The 16267-nt window shown below is 33.7% G+C and overlaps 3 protein-coding genes across 3 annotated transcripts; all 3 read right to left on the bottom strand.

Moving 5' to 3' along the window:
* Positions 1–1045: 1045 nt before the first annotated feature.
* Positions 1046–2351, bottom strand: LOC148830581 (olfactory receptor 1E16-like). The gene is made up of 2 exons (XM_088921394.1): positions 2319–2351; positions 1046–2041 (listed from the first exon to the last, which is right to left on the bottom strand). Exons 1-2 carry the CDS (start codon positions 2349–2351, stop codon positions 1046–1048), a joined length of 1029 nt encoding a protein of 342 aa, XP_088777520.1.
* A 4885-nt stretch (positions 2352–7236) lies between these two features.
* Positions 7237–9467, bottom strand: LOC148830582 (olfactory receptor 1M1-like). The gene is made up of 2 exons (XM_088919934.1): positions 8496–9467; positions 7237–7266 (listed from the first exon to the last, which is right to left on the bottom strand). The coding sequence occupies exons 1-2, from the start codon at positions 9456–9458 to the stop codon at positions 7237–7239; spliced, it is 993 nt and encodes a 330-aa protein (XP_088776060.1). The 5' UTR covers positions 9459–9467.
* Positions 9468–12841: 3374 nt separating this feature from the next.
* LOC148830583 (olfactory receptor 1-like) lies at positions 12842–13801 on the bottom strand. The gene has a single exon (XM_088921471.1). The coding sequence runs from the start codon at positions 13796–13798 to the stop codon at positions 12842–12844; it is 957 nt and encodes a 318-aa protein (XP_088777597.1). The 5' UTR covers positions 13799–13801.
* Positions 13802–16267: the final 2466 nt, after the last annotated feature.

Below are 16267 nucleotides of genomic sequence, written 5' to 3' on the forward strand. Positions count from 1 at the left end.
TTTATATGGACAGACCAGTCATGAAGAACAGAAAATGAACCATAACAGGGTGATTTCTTAAAGTATACCGATGTACAAAGGAAATAAAACATTCAGGTCTAATAAATTTAATAAAATATAAACATAGTAAATTAAATTACAGAAGATTTGACAGACAATCAAAATCGAAACCCTACAGAGTTTCTTTTTTTGAATATTTACACAGTCCCGGCAGTGTTGACGCATAGACCTGATCAACCTCTGCACAGACTGCTGTGGGATACTCCACCACTCTTCTTTTGCAGCTGAAGCCATTTGGCAAAGGTTGGATGTTCTTGGTCTTCTCTGATTGGCATTATACAGTTTGTTGCACAGACCTCAGTATTACGTTATTGAAGTCATGCCACTATAAACCTAGTGGTGTTTACAGTATGTGGTCTTTTAATATTGTGCTGAAAATTGGAAAGTTTCGGATTGGCTTGCAAGAACGGAAAAAGTTTTGACTAAGAGACATTTGCCAATGTACAGTATGATGAGCAGTAAGGTTCCCTCCAGTCTGGACCAGAATTGTTGTTGTGTTAAGATTCCTTCCACCCTCATCACACTTCATCACCCTGTCATTTGGTGTTGACAAAGCAGCAGTCAATGTCAATGTAATGCTAACCACAATATTAACAAATTACCAACATAAGATAGCAAATATATTGTCTTGTGCCAAGTCTGTCAAGGGTAAAGCAATATTCATCAGTGAATAAAACACTCTAACAATGTCTTTGTCATCACTTCAGGTGTTCTCTGAAATGTGCAGAAACACAGAAAAACATTTTATTATCCCAATAAAAAACACTATTCAGTAAATCAGAAAACCCACTGTCTAAGATGTAAAGAATATTATACATGTGCCCAATGAACTATTGATGTAGAAGCTAGATTGTTTCATTTTCATTGACACCAAGATAAGATTTGTACTTAAAAATAAAAAACACACTATCCGTGCAGTATTCCACATTTTCCATGAATATTTGCATTTGAGTTGGTATAAGTATTGCTTCCAAGAATGGTCTTGTTATTTATTGTTATTTATAGTTGAAAATATCTTGTTTCTTTTGTAAAGCTTATTAATTGCTACCATTATCTCCTCAGTCTTTAATGTATAAATGATGGGGTTCAACAGAGGAGGAATGACAGTGGCCAAGGAAGTGTTTATTATCCTGGCATTGGGGTGAATAGTGGCTGTAAATGCAACCAGGTAGGTGGCAGATATTGGAAGATAAAACACAGCCACTAAGATTAGATGAGAGGTGCATGTTTTCATTGCTTTTAAGCGTCCTTCCATTGATGCAATTTTTAACAAAGCAAATATTATACACAAATAAGATAATGCAATCAGCACCAAAGGGGCAATAAAATATAATGCTGTACAGAATATAGCAATTATGTTATTTGGAGTATAATCATTACAAGCCATACGATATGTTGGTCCATGGTCACAAAAATAACTTTCTATCATAGTTGTTTTACAGAAAGATAGTCTGGTAATAAAAATTATAGCTGTAGTCATTAGCCCTCCAGTGAGAATCCATACTACTGTTAACATCGCAAGCATTGCAGTGTTAGTTACAATAACGTGGTATTTTAGGGGAAAACATATAGCAACAAATCTGTCATAAGCTAATACAACCAGAGTAAGTGACTGAATGAAAGAAAAAAAATGCACAAAAAACATATAGGACAAACAGGCTTCATATGAAATAAATCGAGATTCAAACAGGAAGGTGTCAATCAATTTAGGAATAAGAGCTGTGCTGCCACACATGTCAACCACAGCTAAATTAAAAACAGCCATATATTTTGGGGTGTGAAGACTTCGCTCCAAGAATATAATGAACATGATGAAAGAGTTTCCTAAAACAGTTAAAGCATACACAAGGCACAAGAAAATGTAATAGTACTTCACATGTGGAATGTTAGAAAACCCACTGATGTAAAACATCTGAGGTCGAACAAACGTAGAATTTAGCAAAAATGTTGAATTCAGGGAGTTCATAGTAGACTTGCTTCTCTACTTCACTTTTCTGTGACCTGTAATTATAAAGGTAGAATTATATACAGTATTTTTTTTTTAATATTTTGAAAGTAAAAATTGTTGTTGTGGCTTTACAGTCCAGAATGTGGTGTATTTATTTAGTATTTATATGCATACTAAGTATACTATAATAAATGTTTTATTTTTTGCTTAATTCCACACATACAGTACGTTACTTTGTGTTGTGTACAGATATATTGTACTTTGATACTTTGTTTTAATTCTAATGACCATTCAGTATGTTTTGTGCCACATTCAGTTTAAGTAAACGTCTAAAAGACAGCATACAGTATATAATAATATTATATTAGCTTTATGTTAACCTCTCAAAGCACTAAAGGTACATTTCAGTCTCTCTATTTTAAAAATTGTCAAAAACATTCGTGTAGCTTTTAAAAGCAGAAGATACTGTTTATTGTGATGCTTTGTTCCATAATGGGTCTAAAATATGTAATTTTTTTAACTCCTTTTCATAGTTTTGTATCGCTAAAACAGTGCATTAAGAATTTCATTATATACATGTAGGAATATATCTCCATCAAACACCTGATTAAGGTTTAGACTTCTATTGACAAACAATGTGCAGATGTCAGGGCGGGTTATGTAGAACTTATCAAATTATTTTTTTTATGTGATCATGAGTTTTTGTAATTAGAATAATTTCACAGTATGACCAGATATTGTACTAATCATGGTATGCTGAACATAAATATTTAGTTTTTTAAGCTTTTAAGTCTCTCAAAATTAGCCATTATATAAACTGTGTATAAAAGATTGGATTACTAGTAATAATGAAACAATTATTATACATATGTAAACATTGTTGGTTAATATTAAATTTGATAAAACTTGGTTTTGTAATTCACTAACTTTTTCCACATTCTATGAATTTTATACCTGTTGTCAGAGAGAATTTAGACAATGCATTTCTAACAGTATGTTATATAACAATAATGGTGGAATAAGAAGTTAAAAAATGTAAAATGTTTATAACACTCACCCTGATATTTTTACAGGATTTCCAGTTTTTTCTCCAGGATCATGAAATTAGTATATGGTTAATGCACACTGATTTTTTCTTTTTTTTTAAATAGCGATTTACCTTATCATGCTTTAAGCAAAATAAACTCTTGTGCTTCGCAGCAACAAGCTTCTTATACAGCAAATATCTACAGTATATGACGTTTTTCACTGCTATTAACAGGGGCCATACCAAGAAGAATTATTTCCACAAGGACAGTACAGTACACCCCAGAGATTTCAGTAGGAGAGGAGATGATGTATGCTTTGCATGTAGTTGCATAAACATTTTCAAAGTTGTTTTGTTTTGCTTTAATTTGTTTTGTTTGCAGACAAGTAACTCAGCATCAGTTGTGGTCTTGTTCATGTATTGTAGTATGAAATGCTTGTAAAAAGGTCCTTTAAGATCACTTTATTAGCCATATACAATTTCTTGCATTAGGAATTTGTATTTTTTGCATACCCCAGCTTGCTCTCCATGAGACACACAGATAGGGAGAGAGAAGCCCGGGGTCAGAGTGTAGGGTCAGTCATTTATATGACGCCCCTGGAGCAGTTGGGCTTTGCTCAGGAGCCCAACAGAGTAGGATTCCTCTGCTGGCCACGTGATTTGAACTGGCGACCTTCCAGCCACAGGCGCTGATCCTTAGCCATAGAGCCTCTGCTCTGCCCTTTGGAGAAGCAATTGACCTTAAAGCATGTTTGCATTCAAAATCCCTGTGGATATGACAAGTACATGACAGTCTGACAATTAATTTTGCTCTTATGTTTAAAATGTGCAAAATACAGCAGCACAGCATGAAGATTAAGACTATGGTTGTTTAAATCAATATGCAACAGGAACAACTATGTCCATAAGATTATATTAATTTCCTAGCTATTTGCTGTCTGTTATAGAGGCAGTCAACTGTGGCATGTTCATTCTATTGCAATATCTTTGGTTCTTAATTTTCCCAATGATCTTCACCACCTCACTTACTCAAACAATTAAGGATTAATTCAGTAATGAAAGTATCAAGGCTGAGTATCAATTAACTATGAACATTTGACACTTATCTATGTATATATACTGATGGAAAAAAGAAACACCTCCTTCTCCATACTCTGGCCCTCCTGCCTGCGTGGAACAGGCTGAAGAGTGACTGCGAAGAGAATCTGATACCACTGCTGATGAGTCCATCACAGCCTCTGTCTGGCCCAAGCCAGTCGGGTGTGACATCTAAGAGGTGTGAGCAGAGGGCCTCTGACAGGTCGCCTTGCTTTTAGGCCAGAAGCAAGGAGCCTTACTATCCTGTCACTGATGCAGGCGTTGAATCTGTTGGCAGTTTCAGCAGCAGAATGGGTGGCAGATCTGAAATGATCTCTCAGATCAGACCAGTCTGATGTGTCAGTCCTGCTCTGGTGTGGTCACTCGAGAGCGACCGGATCTTGGATGGTCATCTGTCCTACAAGTCTGCTGAAACCTTCTCTGCAGTCAGGACACAGTGGAGCGGCTTACTCCATAGTGTCTGGCAATGCTGGCACATGACATGTCTGCCTGCAGCATGCCAATGGCCCTCTCCCTTGCTTTTGGTGACATTCAAGGCATTATGGAATTCACAGACAAGTGACAAAGTGTGGCCTTTTCTTCGCAATGACCTAAACCTTTTTAAAGGTGACCTGATCAGGCATTGTTCCACCTGGACCTCATTGGGTAAAAGTGCACCTAACGAGCTTTCGTGTGATTGGCAAGTTGCAATGCCTCACTGCACAAGCTGTATTGCTGGTCAAACAAACAAATTGACAACTTTTTGTGAAAGTATATAAGTTATTACTATAGTATTCTCATTCCAGAAAATGTTGTGCTTCTTTTTTTCCATCAGTTTATTTAGAAATGGGATACAGTGAATTAACAAGACTAGTACATGAATTAATTTCATCTTGATTCTTTTAGAAGATTTAAAATTCAAGGACTATATATTTGGCCTCTTAGATTATACAGGTATATTGGTTATACATCACTCTGCAGACTAGTTATTTAACACAGATTTTTAAAATTCAAATACATATGGTAAATTAAACAGGACCACAAAAAAATGGGCCCTCCATCCATCTACAAATTTTAAACTCAGTACTACCTCAATCAGCTGTGTGGTTGCAAGTCTCTACTTCTACACCACAAAAAAATCTACTACAAGGCATTGATTGGTAACTTGGAGTTAACATATGGGTTTAAATATTGGTAGCCTGCTGATGATTTTTTAAAGGATGCCTTTGTTAGCTAGGTTCTGCAAGGAAAATAAATCTTAGTTCCAGATTATGGTTTCAGTATGGGTTTTCTTGGAAAGGGTGTCAGATGCTGTCATTCCCTAAATGGAGCAGTGAGCATCATTTGACTTTCTTTTTTCCATCAGTATACTGTATATATCCCCCTTTTGTGCAGCATCATGGTGCAGTGGTTAGCAGGGCTGCCTTGCAGTACCAAGACCCTGGGTTCAATTCTGAAACTAGGGTGTTATCTGTGTGGAGTTTGTAAGTCCTCCCCAGTGTTTGAGTGGGTTTATGCAAGATGCTCTAGTTTTCTCCCACAGTTCAAAGACATGTTGGTAGGTTAATTGGCTTCTGGGAAAATTTGAATTGATGTAAGTGTATGTATGTGCACTACAATGGACAGGCATTCCATTCAGAGTTTGTACTGCCCTACTCCCATTGCTTATATAGGTGGCACTGGCACCCCATGACCCTCTGTTGGATAAAACGATTATAAATGGATATATAACAATATTACTAATACAATTGTATAATATATTATTATATCATTGTAATATATTCATAATAAAAAAAAGTTCTGTTTTAGAGTTGCAGCTTTAGTGTGTTCCATATGTAAGTCTACTGTACAGTGTGCAACTCACAACTGGTAATCCACCAACACCAAACAGGTGTGAGCCAAACCAGTTCATGGATAGGCGACCTCCTGGGAAAGTTAACGTTGCTGCTGAAAGAGGTGTTAGTGGGAACAGTAGGGAGTTCAACCTGTGGTCTGTGTTCAACACGTTACTGTAAAAAAAGATGCACTTCTTCAGATGAGACATACTGTAAAACTGAAGTCCTGATTCCCATTAAAAATCTTAGAGCAGTTTTCAAAAAGAGTAGGGGTGTTACCTTGGTGTCCTAGCTAAATTTCCCCATGGACTCTATACATCATGGATTCCTCCATGATGGGGAAGCCAATATAATAGTTGATGTTTGGTGAATATACTGGTGCAGTTTGGTGCATTGCATCATCTAGGTGGGTGTTACACATTGGTGATAGTGGAGGGGAGTCCCCTTACCTGTAAAGCTCTTTGAGTGCAGTGTCGACAAAAGCACTATATACTGTACATTGAAGTAATTAAATAATTAAAATGACATCAGGTTAGAATCTGACTTTCCTTTACCAAATTATGGTGCAGTTTTGAGAAACAACAGTGTTATACATAGGGGGTTGTGAAAATGGTGAATAACAGAAAATGACCATGCAGATTAGTCAATAATTATAATAATTTACATAATCAATATGTAAATAATCACAATCCTCAATTTGTAAATGATTTTGAGAAGAATATGCCTGAGCTGTTGGTATAGAGGCACATGCGTTCTTTTTTCTCTGGCACAGCTTTGGTGAATAGAGAATTAATTCAGGCACACTGAGTTAAACAAATATTTATTGACAATGACAATACACACACTACAACACACATCATAACATACAACACAGAAGTTATATTTTTTACAAATTTACACACAAGGCGTCTAACATGTCTAAATCCTCACCACCCAGAAAAAAAGACCACTATGTAGCATTTAAACTCTTATACTGTAATGCCTACAGAAGCCAGAATAAAAGGCAATAAATCACCTTCTAAATCAAACAGAATATGACCTAATGTTAAATTTCTCTTTGTAAACCCAAATACTACAAAATCAATTTTAAAATGCACTCAATAACTAGAAAAGACCTGTGAGAGATTCTTTACAGAGAAAATCCAAGTTTCTAAAAACAAAACAATATCCCTCTTAACAGGGTTCAAATACTTAACTGTAATCTGGTCTTTCTGGAAGATCAGGACAAGGAGCTCTCGTCTTCTGCATTTCTGTCCCCTTGTCATTCCATCTGTCTCTTTCTCATCTCTTTATTTCCCTGCCTGTTTTATACTGTCTTCCTCGACTGTTGATTGAAACTTAATCTTTTACTCAGAACGTAGTTAACTAAGGTAAATCAAGGTAAACTTTATGATTACTTTGATTAATGAATCTCGTAAAAGCAAAGCAAACATCTCCTTGCTTTGAAACTGGAAATGGTGACACAGGCCAGGTGTTACCACATACCTAGATTCTTCAAGACACTTCAATAGTCACTTACAATATCTGTAACAATACAAACAGTTTTATTTAATTGGGATTTGACACACAATAAAAAAATCTGCTGCTCAGAATCTTAATGTAAAATTAAGATGAATATCAAGAAGAATAAGGAGTGGCTAACAAAATGAATATGTACAATATAGGCATGATCAACCAAAAAGTCCAGAATATGACAAAACACCAGGCTGGCACTATGGAATCCAATACAAAATCAATTGTATGTTTAGCCTGACTTTCTCCGTCTTGATAAGTGATGTTCCACATGGTTTACAATTTCTATCATCTCCCAGTAATGAAAATTTGCCAAATCTACCATATTACTTTGTTGAGTGGATTTTCACATGGAATGGATGCTTTACAACATACAGTATACATGTGAATTTATCATAGGTATTTTAAACATTAATGGAAGAAACGTAAGAGAAAGGATAGATCCTAATCTTGCACACTCCTGCTCGCCTACCAATTTAAGTCTCACACACCCTCCTTCCATTCTTGTACTAATTCCCTGACTCAGTTCTTCTGGCTAGGCTAGTATTCCCTCAGCTAGGCGAGTTACAACAAATACATATCTTGTCTCTCTTTCACATTCATTAGGATGGAACTACTGAAACATAAGAATTGCCTATAAGAAGGGTTATATGAAGAAGCTTCCATGAAGAACAATTCTACGAGCTACATGAGATCCTACTAGTAAAAAAAGGATAGAAAGCCCTTCCTTGGAAAGATCAGTAAAAAGCCCTGCTAACCCATTTGGTGACTAACTGCTTTGCAGCTCCTTTGAAAAACTTAACATAGTCACACAGAGGATGAAGTAATTCATTTTGGTTTGTACACTCTTGGGATAGTTCCTAGCAATTACGTGAATTCAGTATTTTTACACTTTGTGTTTAAGTGTAAGCTACCAGTTTACAATAAACTGGATATACTAAAATATATTTACAACCACATATTATATGGCTATTTGTACTGGCAACTATTCCGGTGTTTTCAAAATTATTCCACAAAAGTATTAACTTCCCATTACTTGGGAAAGTATCTTGTTTCTTTTACAAAACTTTTTAATTGCTTCCATTATCTCTTCTGTTTTTAAAGTATAAATTATAGGATTCAGCATTGGTGGAATGACAGTAGCTAGGGAAGTATTTATTATTCTAGCATTGGGATGAATAGTGGAACTTAATCCAGCTATGTAAGTAGCTGCTATTGGAAGGTAAAACACTGCTACTAGGATTAAATGGGACGTACATGTTTTCATTGCCTTTAAACGTCCTTCCAATGATGCAATCTTTAACAAGGCAAGTATTATACACACATATGATAATGCAATCACCACTAATGGAGCACCAAAAAATATTGTTGTACAGAATATAGCCATTCTGTAATTTGGAGAATTGTCATTGCAAGCCAGACGAAACACTGGGCCATGATCACAAAAATAGCTGTTTATCACAGTTGATTTACAGAAGGACAGTCTGATAAATAGAAGGACAACTGTAATTAATATTGCCGCTGTGACAATCCACACTAGTGACAGAATTACAGTTATTGAATTGTTAGTCATAATTATATGATATTTAAGGGGGAAGCATATAGCAACAAACCTGTCATAGGCCAGTACAACCAAAGTAATTGACTGCATAGAAGAAAAGAAATGTACAAAAAACATATTGGCAAAGCAGGCCTCATATGTGATAAACTGAGAATCAAACAAAAAGGTTTCAATCATCTTAGGAATAAGAGCTGTGCTGCCACACAAGTCTACTACAGCCAAATTAAAAATAGCCACATATTTAGGGGTATGAAGACTTCTCTCCATAAATATTATGAACATGATGAAAGAGTTCCCTAAGACAGTAACAGCATAAACAAAGCACATGAAAATGTAATAGGACTTTGCATTAGGTAAGTCTGAAAACCCATTCACATAAAAGAACTGAGGTCGGACAAAAGTATCATTTGGTGAAAATGTTGCATTCAAGGAGCTCATGTCCAATGTTTTCTTCACAGTTGTTTTCTTTGTCCTGCAATTATAGAAGTCATTAACTTATCATTAAATGTTGCACACCCTGAATGGCATTTACCAAGGTAGGTTTAGGAGACGAAATGTCATTATAGGGATCTATATGGGACTCTTTCCATTTCTCAAAAGCAAATTTCACCAACAGCAACATACAGTCCATCTGTATTCGTACTCTAGCATTAAGGCTTACTTGTAGTTCTTGAATTAAATTATTAGTAGAATAAGTGGTAGACTTATTAAATATATATGACACATTGTTAATGACTATAAACTTTTGAAAAAATGATCTGAATGTAGAAAACATTGCACCTTTCAAAAGAAATAAGCCGATCTGCATTTAAATACAACTAGCCTTCCGCATAAATATTCAAATTCATTAAATACCCAATGGTCAAGAGTAAATATAATTATACATTATTAACAGAAAAACTGAATTAAACTTTTAAAATAATGCTTCAAACCAGTTAAAAAATAACAACCTATAGGAAAGATACACTTCTTAAAGTATTTTAAGATGGTAGATTCAAGAGCTGCACATTATACACTTTGAGGGAGAAATGCCTAAAAAATGTTAATTTAGATTTATTTCATATATGCTTTTTATTTAAATAATTTTTCATGTATGCCTTTTTACAGTTAATTGTGTAATTGGGTGGCATTATTTAAATGTATTTTGTTAATGATAATAAATGCTAACAGATACGCCCGCAAATTGTATTTATCAAAAAAAACTTCACAATCTAAAATTATTTATCTTGAGAAAAATCAGGCATGAGTTTAATGAATTCATAAATCCTGCAAATCTTGGAATGCCTTAGTTAGAATATCTTAGACTGCAAACCTTACTTTTTTTCATGTAATTATTTTTCTGTCTGAAAACATTATTTTTTCACATGAAAAACGTATTTTTTAATATTCTTTGCACATTTGCCAACATTATTCGTAACGTTTCTACAAATTCACGAAATTTGTGTTACTACTGAAACTAGAAAATATTTGTTGGCAATCCATTAGTGAATAAATTATTATAATGTTATTTTTAAGTTATTGTAAATACAAGAATACTAAATAAACATTTAATAATTTATGTCTTATACTTACCCAAGGGATATTAAGATTATTAGCTTAGATGTTCAGGTTTCTTTGAGATTTAACACTTACAGTCTTCCGAAATAAAATTATTGTATTTGTACAATGAACCTTAACTTGGTAAAGTGGTTGTTTCCGTGTTAGGAATCACAAATGTACACAAGAGTAGAGTGCCATCTTTTATTAATGTGGCTTTGTGACGTTTTCTGTTCCCAGCACCTGTGGGCATGATAGTCTGCACTCCAGAGGAAAAATGTCATTTCCTCATTGATCTGGGTTTAGTTTTTTTTTTTAAATTAAAAAAATACTAAGAGTCTGCATGTATTTTTCTTGCTGTATTTCCAAGCTCAGTCATGAGATGTCATTAAAGTGCCATTCTAACTTCAGACTTTCTGAAAACGTCCTATCTGAACAGAATATGTTCACAAGCAGTAGTTAAGCAGTTCACTGTAAAGCAGGGGTATTATGGGTGTTGAAGGCAAACAATATATTTTCACAGATTGCTCTGATGATCACATAGAGGTTATACCTGTATCTATTTGCTATCTGGAAGGATATAAAAGTGTGTACTGATTACTTTCATAACCAACTCATGGGTTACCAAGATTTCCTAAGACTGCAAGCTAGTCAGAGGGAGAAATAGTACCAGTACCTGTTCCAGCGCTTATACGGAAAAGATGTTGCCATTTTTAAAATTAAATATATTTTTTAAAGAGAGCTAATATGATAACATCATTAAGGCTGTTGTTATAATATAGATGAGGATAAGACTGAAAAGGAATCAATTTGTAAATGGATGTGCAAAGCTAACAAGCATTTAGGTTTATTGTACAGTACATTATAGTTATATCACTAAATGGCTTATGTGAATAAAGTGAATTTATATTCATTTATTTCTCCAAATGGTGTCATAATTGCAATAACAAAGCCTTCTGCTTCTGCAAACCAGCAGGGATCCAATTTTCTGTCAGATACAGTACCACATACAGTATGGCTTAATTACCACCTTGCTAAAATAAACTTTGACATTCAGAATCACTGGGACTGCTTTGTTGCTATACATCAATAACAAAAACAAAAATATAATGTATGTTAATAATCAGGAAGTCATATTTTGAGTTATGGATGTAATAATATTTTTTTAAGATACCTAATGCAAGTTGATAGTATCCGGTCAGTTAAAGTATATTGGAACACCTCATTTAAGAAACTGATTAATAGGAATAAAAAGGATGATGTCAAGTAAATATTGTATAACTAATAAGTTCTGTATTTATCAAAAGGTAAAAAAGCTCTCCATATTCTCATACCATTTAATTAAAACATACTGTATACTTTACTAAATGTAATGTATTTTACTTTGAGTTATTTAAGCAAAGTATAATAATGTGTACTGTATTGCGCTATTTCTGTCATATTGTACTTTCAACATATATAGTTTATTTGCATGTTTTAAGTATGTTATATGCTCTACACAGAAAACTCATTAAAAAAATTAAAAAAAACATGTTACAAAATAAAATTCCAAAATAAGGTACTATAAAAACATTGATTTTATAACTAGAAACTATTATAAATCTTTAAAAAATATCAAATAAAATGTAACATTTTATTTTAAAAAATACATTTTGAAATGATCTTGCATTTTTTTAGATCTGGTGATAACTTCCCACACAGAGCAAATGATTTAAATTATTATGTGTATAAAAATAAATGAAAATATTGTTGATGACTTACCAAAATATTTGTTATGTATAATGCTGTTGAATTCTAAAAATAATACAATAAAATACTAACTACAAAATGCAGTTCCCAAATTAAAGCATTTAATGCATGACTTAAATGGATTTTATCATGTTAATGAATCTGAAAATACATTTTCAGAGTAATTTGTTTTCATTAAATAGAAAACATCTCATCATACAATAGAATAAAGAAAAGAATTACTGAGTTAAGTAAACCTTCAATGATTGAAATATGCACAATCGACCCTACCAAACTCTGAGAAAAGTCCACCTAGGAAAACATTATTAAAGAGGTGCTCACCACATTCCTCAAATGAGAATAAAAGAAGCTGGAGATGGCTTTCCATGTGTTGACATCTACCTTTATAACACCCAGACAAACGGGATGAAACACATTATTTTATGTCAGGAGAGATAATAATTACTCATTCAAGCAATTGCTTTGGCTTTTGTCAAAATGACTATTGAACTGTGTAGCAATAAGAAATTACTACTCCTGATCTTTAACTTTTTGTTTCATACTTGGTTCCTTTTGAATATTTTTTTAATTGATTCTTTAATCTCCTCTGTTTTTAATACATGAATAATAGGATTCAGCAGATATGGAATGGAGCGTGACAGTGAAGTACTTAGAATTCTAGCATTTGGATGAAGTGTGCTGTTAAATGCTGCAAAGTATATTCCTAATATCGGTAGGTAGAAAACTGCCACCAACATTAGATGGGAAGTACAGGTATTGAATGCTTTCCAGCGTCCTTCTAGTGATGCAATTTTTAATAATGCATATAATATACAAGCATAAGATAATATAATCAGTACCAATGGTACAAAGAGTAATATTGCAATACTAATAAAAGCCATTATTGAATTAGGAAAATTGTCATTGCAAGCAAGACGATACACAGGTCCGTGATCACAGAAGGAGCTCTCTATCACAGTTGATTTACAAAAGGAAAGTCTAGTAATTAAAACTACTAGAGTAATTATTATCGCTGTTGCAAAACACCATACTATGGTTATTATCACAATCATCCGATTGTTTGTGATGATGATGTGATAATTCAGTGGAAAACAAATAGCAACAAACCTGTCATAAGCTAGTATAACAAGAGTGAGAGACTGCATGGTAGGAAACAAAAAGGCAAAAAACATATTGGCCAAGCAGGCTTCATATGTGATGAACCGAGAATCAAAGAGAAATGTCTCAATCATTTTAGGAATAATAGCTGTGCTGGCACACATGTCAGCTACAGCCAGATTCAAAAGAGCCACATACTTAGGGGTGTGAAGACTTCGCTCCATGTATATAATGAATATAATGAAGGAGTTTTCTAATACACATATGACATAAACAAGGCTCAGGAATATATAATAATATCGTATATATGGCATATTGATAACGCCATTTATATAAAACCCCTGAGGCCGAACAAACAGAGAATAAAGTGGAACTGTTGAATTCAAAGAGCTCATGGCAGATTTGTGTCTTGCAGTTGTGTCTCCAGGACCTGTAAATATAAAAATAAATTTAGGTTAATAAAAACTGGGTCCAAATTGAAACCCTATATGTGTAGAATTTTCCCAGGTTTTTCAATATTGTGGCTTGAATATTTCTTTCATGTTGAAGTTCCCAGATCCCCCTACTTTGAAGGGATATATGTTTAACAGAAAAATAGTCTAAGCTTTAAGTGTAACCTCTAATTTTGCTTTAAAATACTAATTTCATGACAAATGTCAGCACAGAAATTTCAAGCTTTTGGGTATGTTTTTTTGTTTCTATTGACGAAACAAATGAAAAAACATTTTTTGAGGTGCATGGAGCACACTCACACCAGGCCACTTTTTCCTATAAGCATCACAGCAAGAAATTAAGAACATACAAACTCAACAAAAACGGCTGTCCAGGAACTGAACCTAGGGCACCACCACAATAATAATAATAATAATAATAATAGTAGTGCTGATTTTGATGATGATGATTCAGTGTGGCTTCAATGCATTTATACATTCAAAAGATAACTAATGTGGGGTCACAGTTCTTAATATTTTAAAGCAAAATCAGGCTACCTTATTGTGTTTCAGCATCTAAATTATTGTACCATTTCTATATGTGGGTATCATGTTTCTGATTCTTTTCTTTCACGTGTTAAAATATATTTGTTTCTCACTAAAGTTGAAAATTCAGTGCATACTGTACCTAAGAAATTTGAAACATTCGATTTTATATACAGTACTCACCTTAACATGTGTGCAAATATTTCTGAAATTGGGAATCTTCCAGTAAGTTGGAAGCTATATGCATAAACTGTGATTGAGTAGAGCCTTTTATAAATGAAGCTCATTGATGTCTTTGCTATGAGCTGATGGGGGACTGTTGAATCATCTCTATGTCAACATTAATCATACAGTGCTCAAGAGAACTCAATTTCCCAATAGAAAAGCAAGTGGTGTGAAGGAGAAAGTTAGAATGTAAAAAAGTAGAAATTAGGGGGAGAAGCCTTACAAAAGGAGCTATCATGTTTAAAATGTTTATTTTGTACAACTTAACCTACATAAGACCTGGCTGTATTAAAAGTTTATTGAGAGTAGATACGTACAATGCCCAATTCTCACACTAAAAAGGATAATTAGATATCAACAATTCATTATGTAGTAAACTATTGAGCAGTGTTCTTTTTATTAAGTATAATTTAGGTCATCCTTTCTGCTGAACATGAAAGTAAAGGCTAATTTCACACAAATTAAAAAATGGACAAAGTGATAAACTTTTCTTTATAATAAGAGCTGTTTTGCTGTGCATGTCTCCTTATGTCAATTTAAAAGGAGCCGCATATGTGTGTGAAGACTATTTATTACTTATGTAATGAACATGAGAAAACTGTTCTCTAGACCAGCTAAGACATAAACAAAGCACAGAGCATATAACAGTGCTTTACATATTGATTGTCAGAAAAGCTATTAATATGAAAGCATTGAGATAGAAGAAATCTATCCAAAGACCAGACTCTTTTGCTAATCATGTATCTGTTGCTGTCCCATTGAAGTGTAATTTAATTAGGCATTGTTCAGTGGCATCAGCACTTCCTTGTGGAGATGTGTTGTGTTTTAAAAGTTAAAAACATTTTACACCTTTTATTTTAAGCAATATAAACAGAAACAACAAAGTAACGTAGAAACTTTTTGTGTTACTCCCTCAGGCATGTAAAATATCATATTCACTTGCTTGTCTCATTACACATTAAGGCATTGTCTCCTGCTTTCTAACAAGTAATGTTTGATATGAAGTAGAGAATGTTATTGTCATTTAATTTATTTATACAACCTAGGTCTATGTAAATACAACCCATTTGAACTAAGAAAATAAAGATTTTCAGGTTTTTCTGTTGTTGTAATAAACTATAATTCATATAATGTACTGAAGTTCACTGGGTGTTACAAGGTGTATTGTACTTCAAAGATGGATAAAGTTTCTCATGCAAATGTGCCTTTTTTACCACTTACATAACTTATCACAATTGCTATTTTATTTGATGGTTTCAGTCTAAGATAAATACTGTACTTATTTTCGTTTGCACAGCAACTTAACTTACAGCTATTATGACAAATTAGTGTCCATTAGCTCTTCAGTAGCCCACTGAAATGTATAGACAAATAACAAGATGAACTGCCAGGTGTTGTTACTTTCTTTTTATTCATTTTGTTTTATGCAAACCTTACTGTGGACTAACAAAAGTCTGGGTGTACAATCTCAGGAACAATCCCCAAATACTCCCACAGTTTTGGAGAACCTACAAATTGCTACAGGACAAAACATAAAGCTGTTATTGGGGCCAAAAAACTGACAAGTATATAATCTTTTTTATAATATTTGTGTTTTACAACTTGCCATGTGTGCTTCATTTGATATGAGTATTCAAAACTATCTAATTAATGTGCTCATAA

This window comes from Atractosteus spatula, chromosome 7 (genome assembly GCF_055471065.1).
Source record: "Atractosteus spatula isolate fAtrSpa1 chromosome 7, fAtrSpa1.hap1, whole genome shotgun sequence".
In the NCBI taxonomy this organism is placed as follows: Eukaryota; Metazoa; Chordata; class Actinopteri; order Semionotiformes; family Lepisosteidae; genus Atractosteus; species Atractosteus spatula.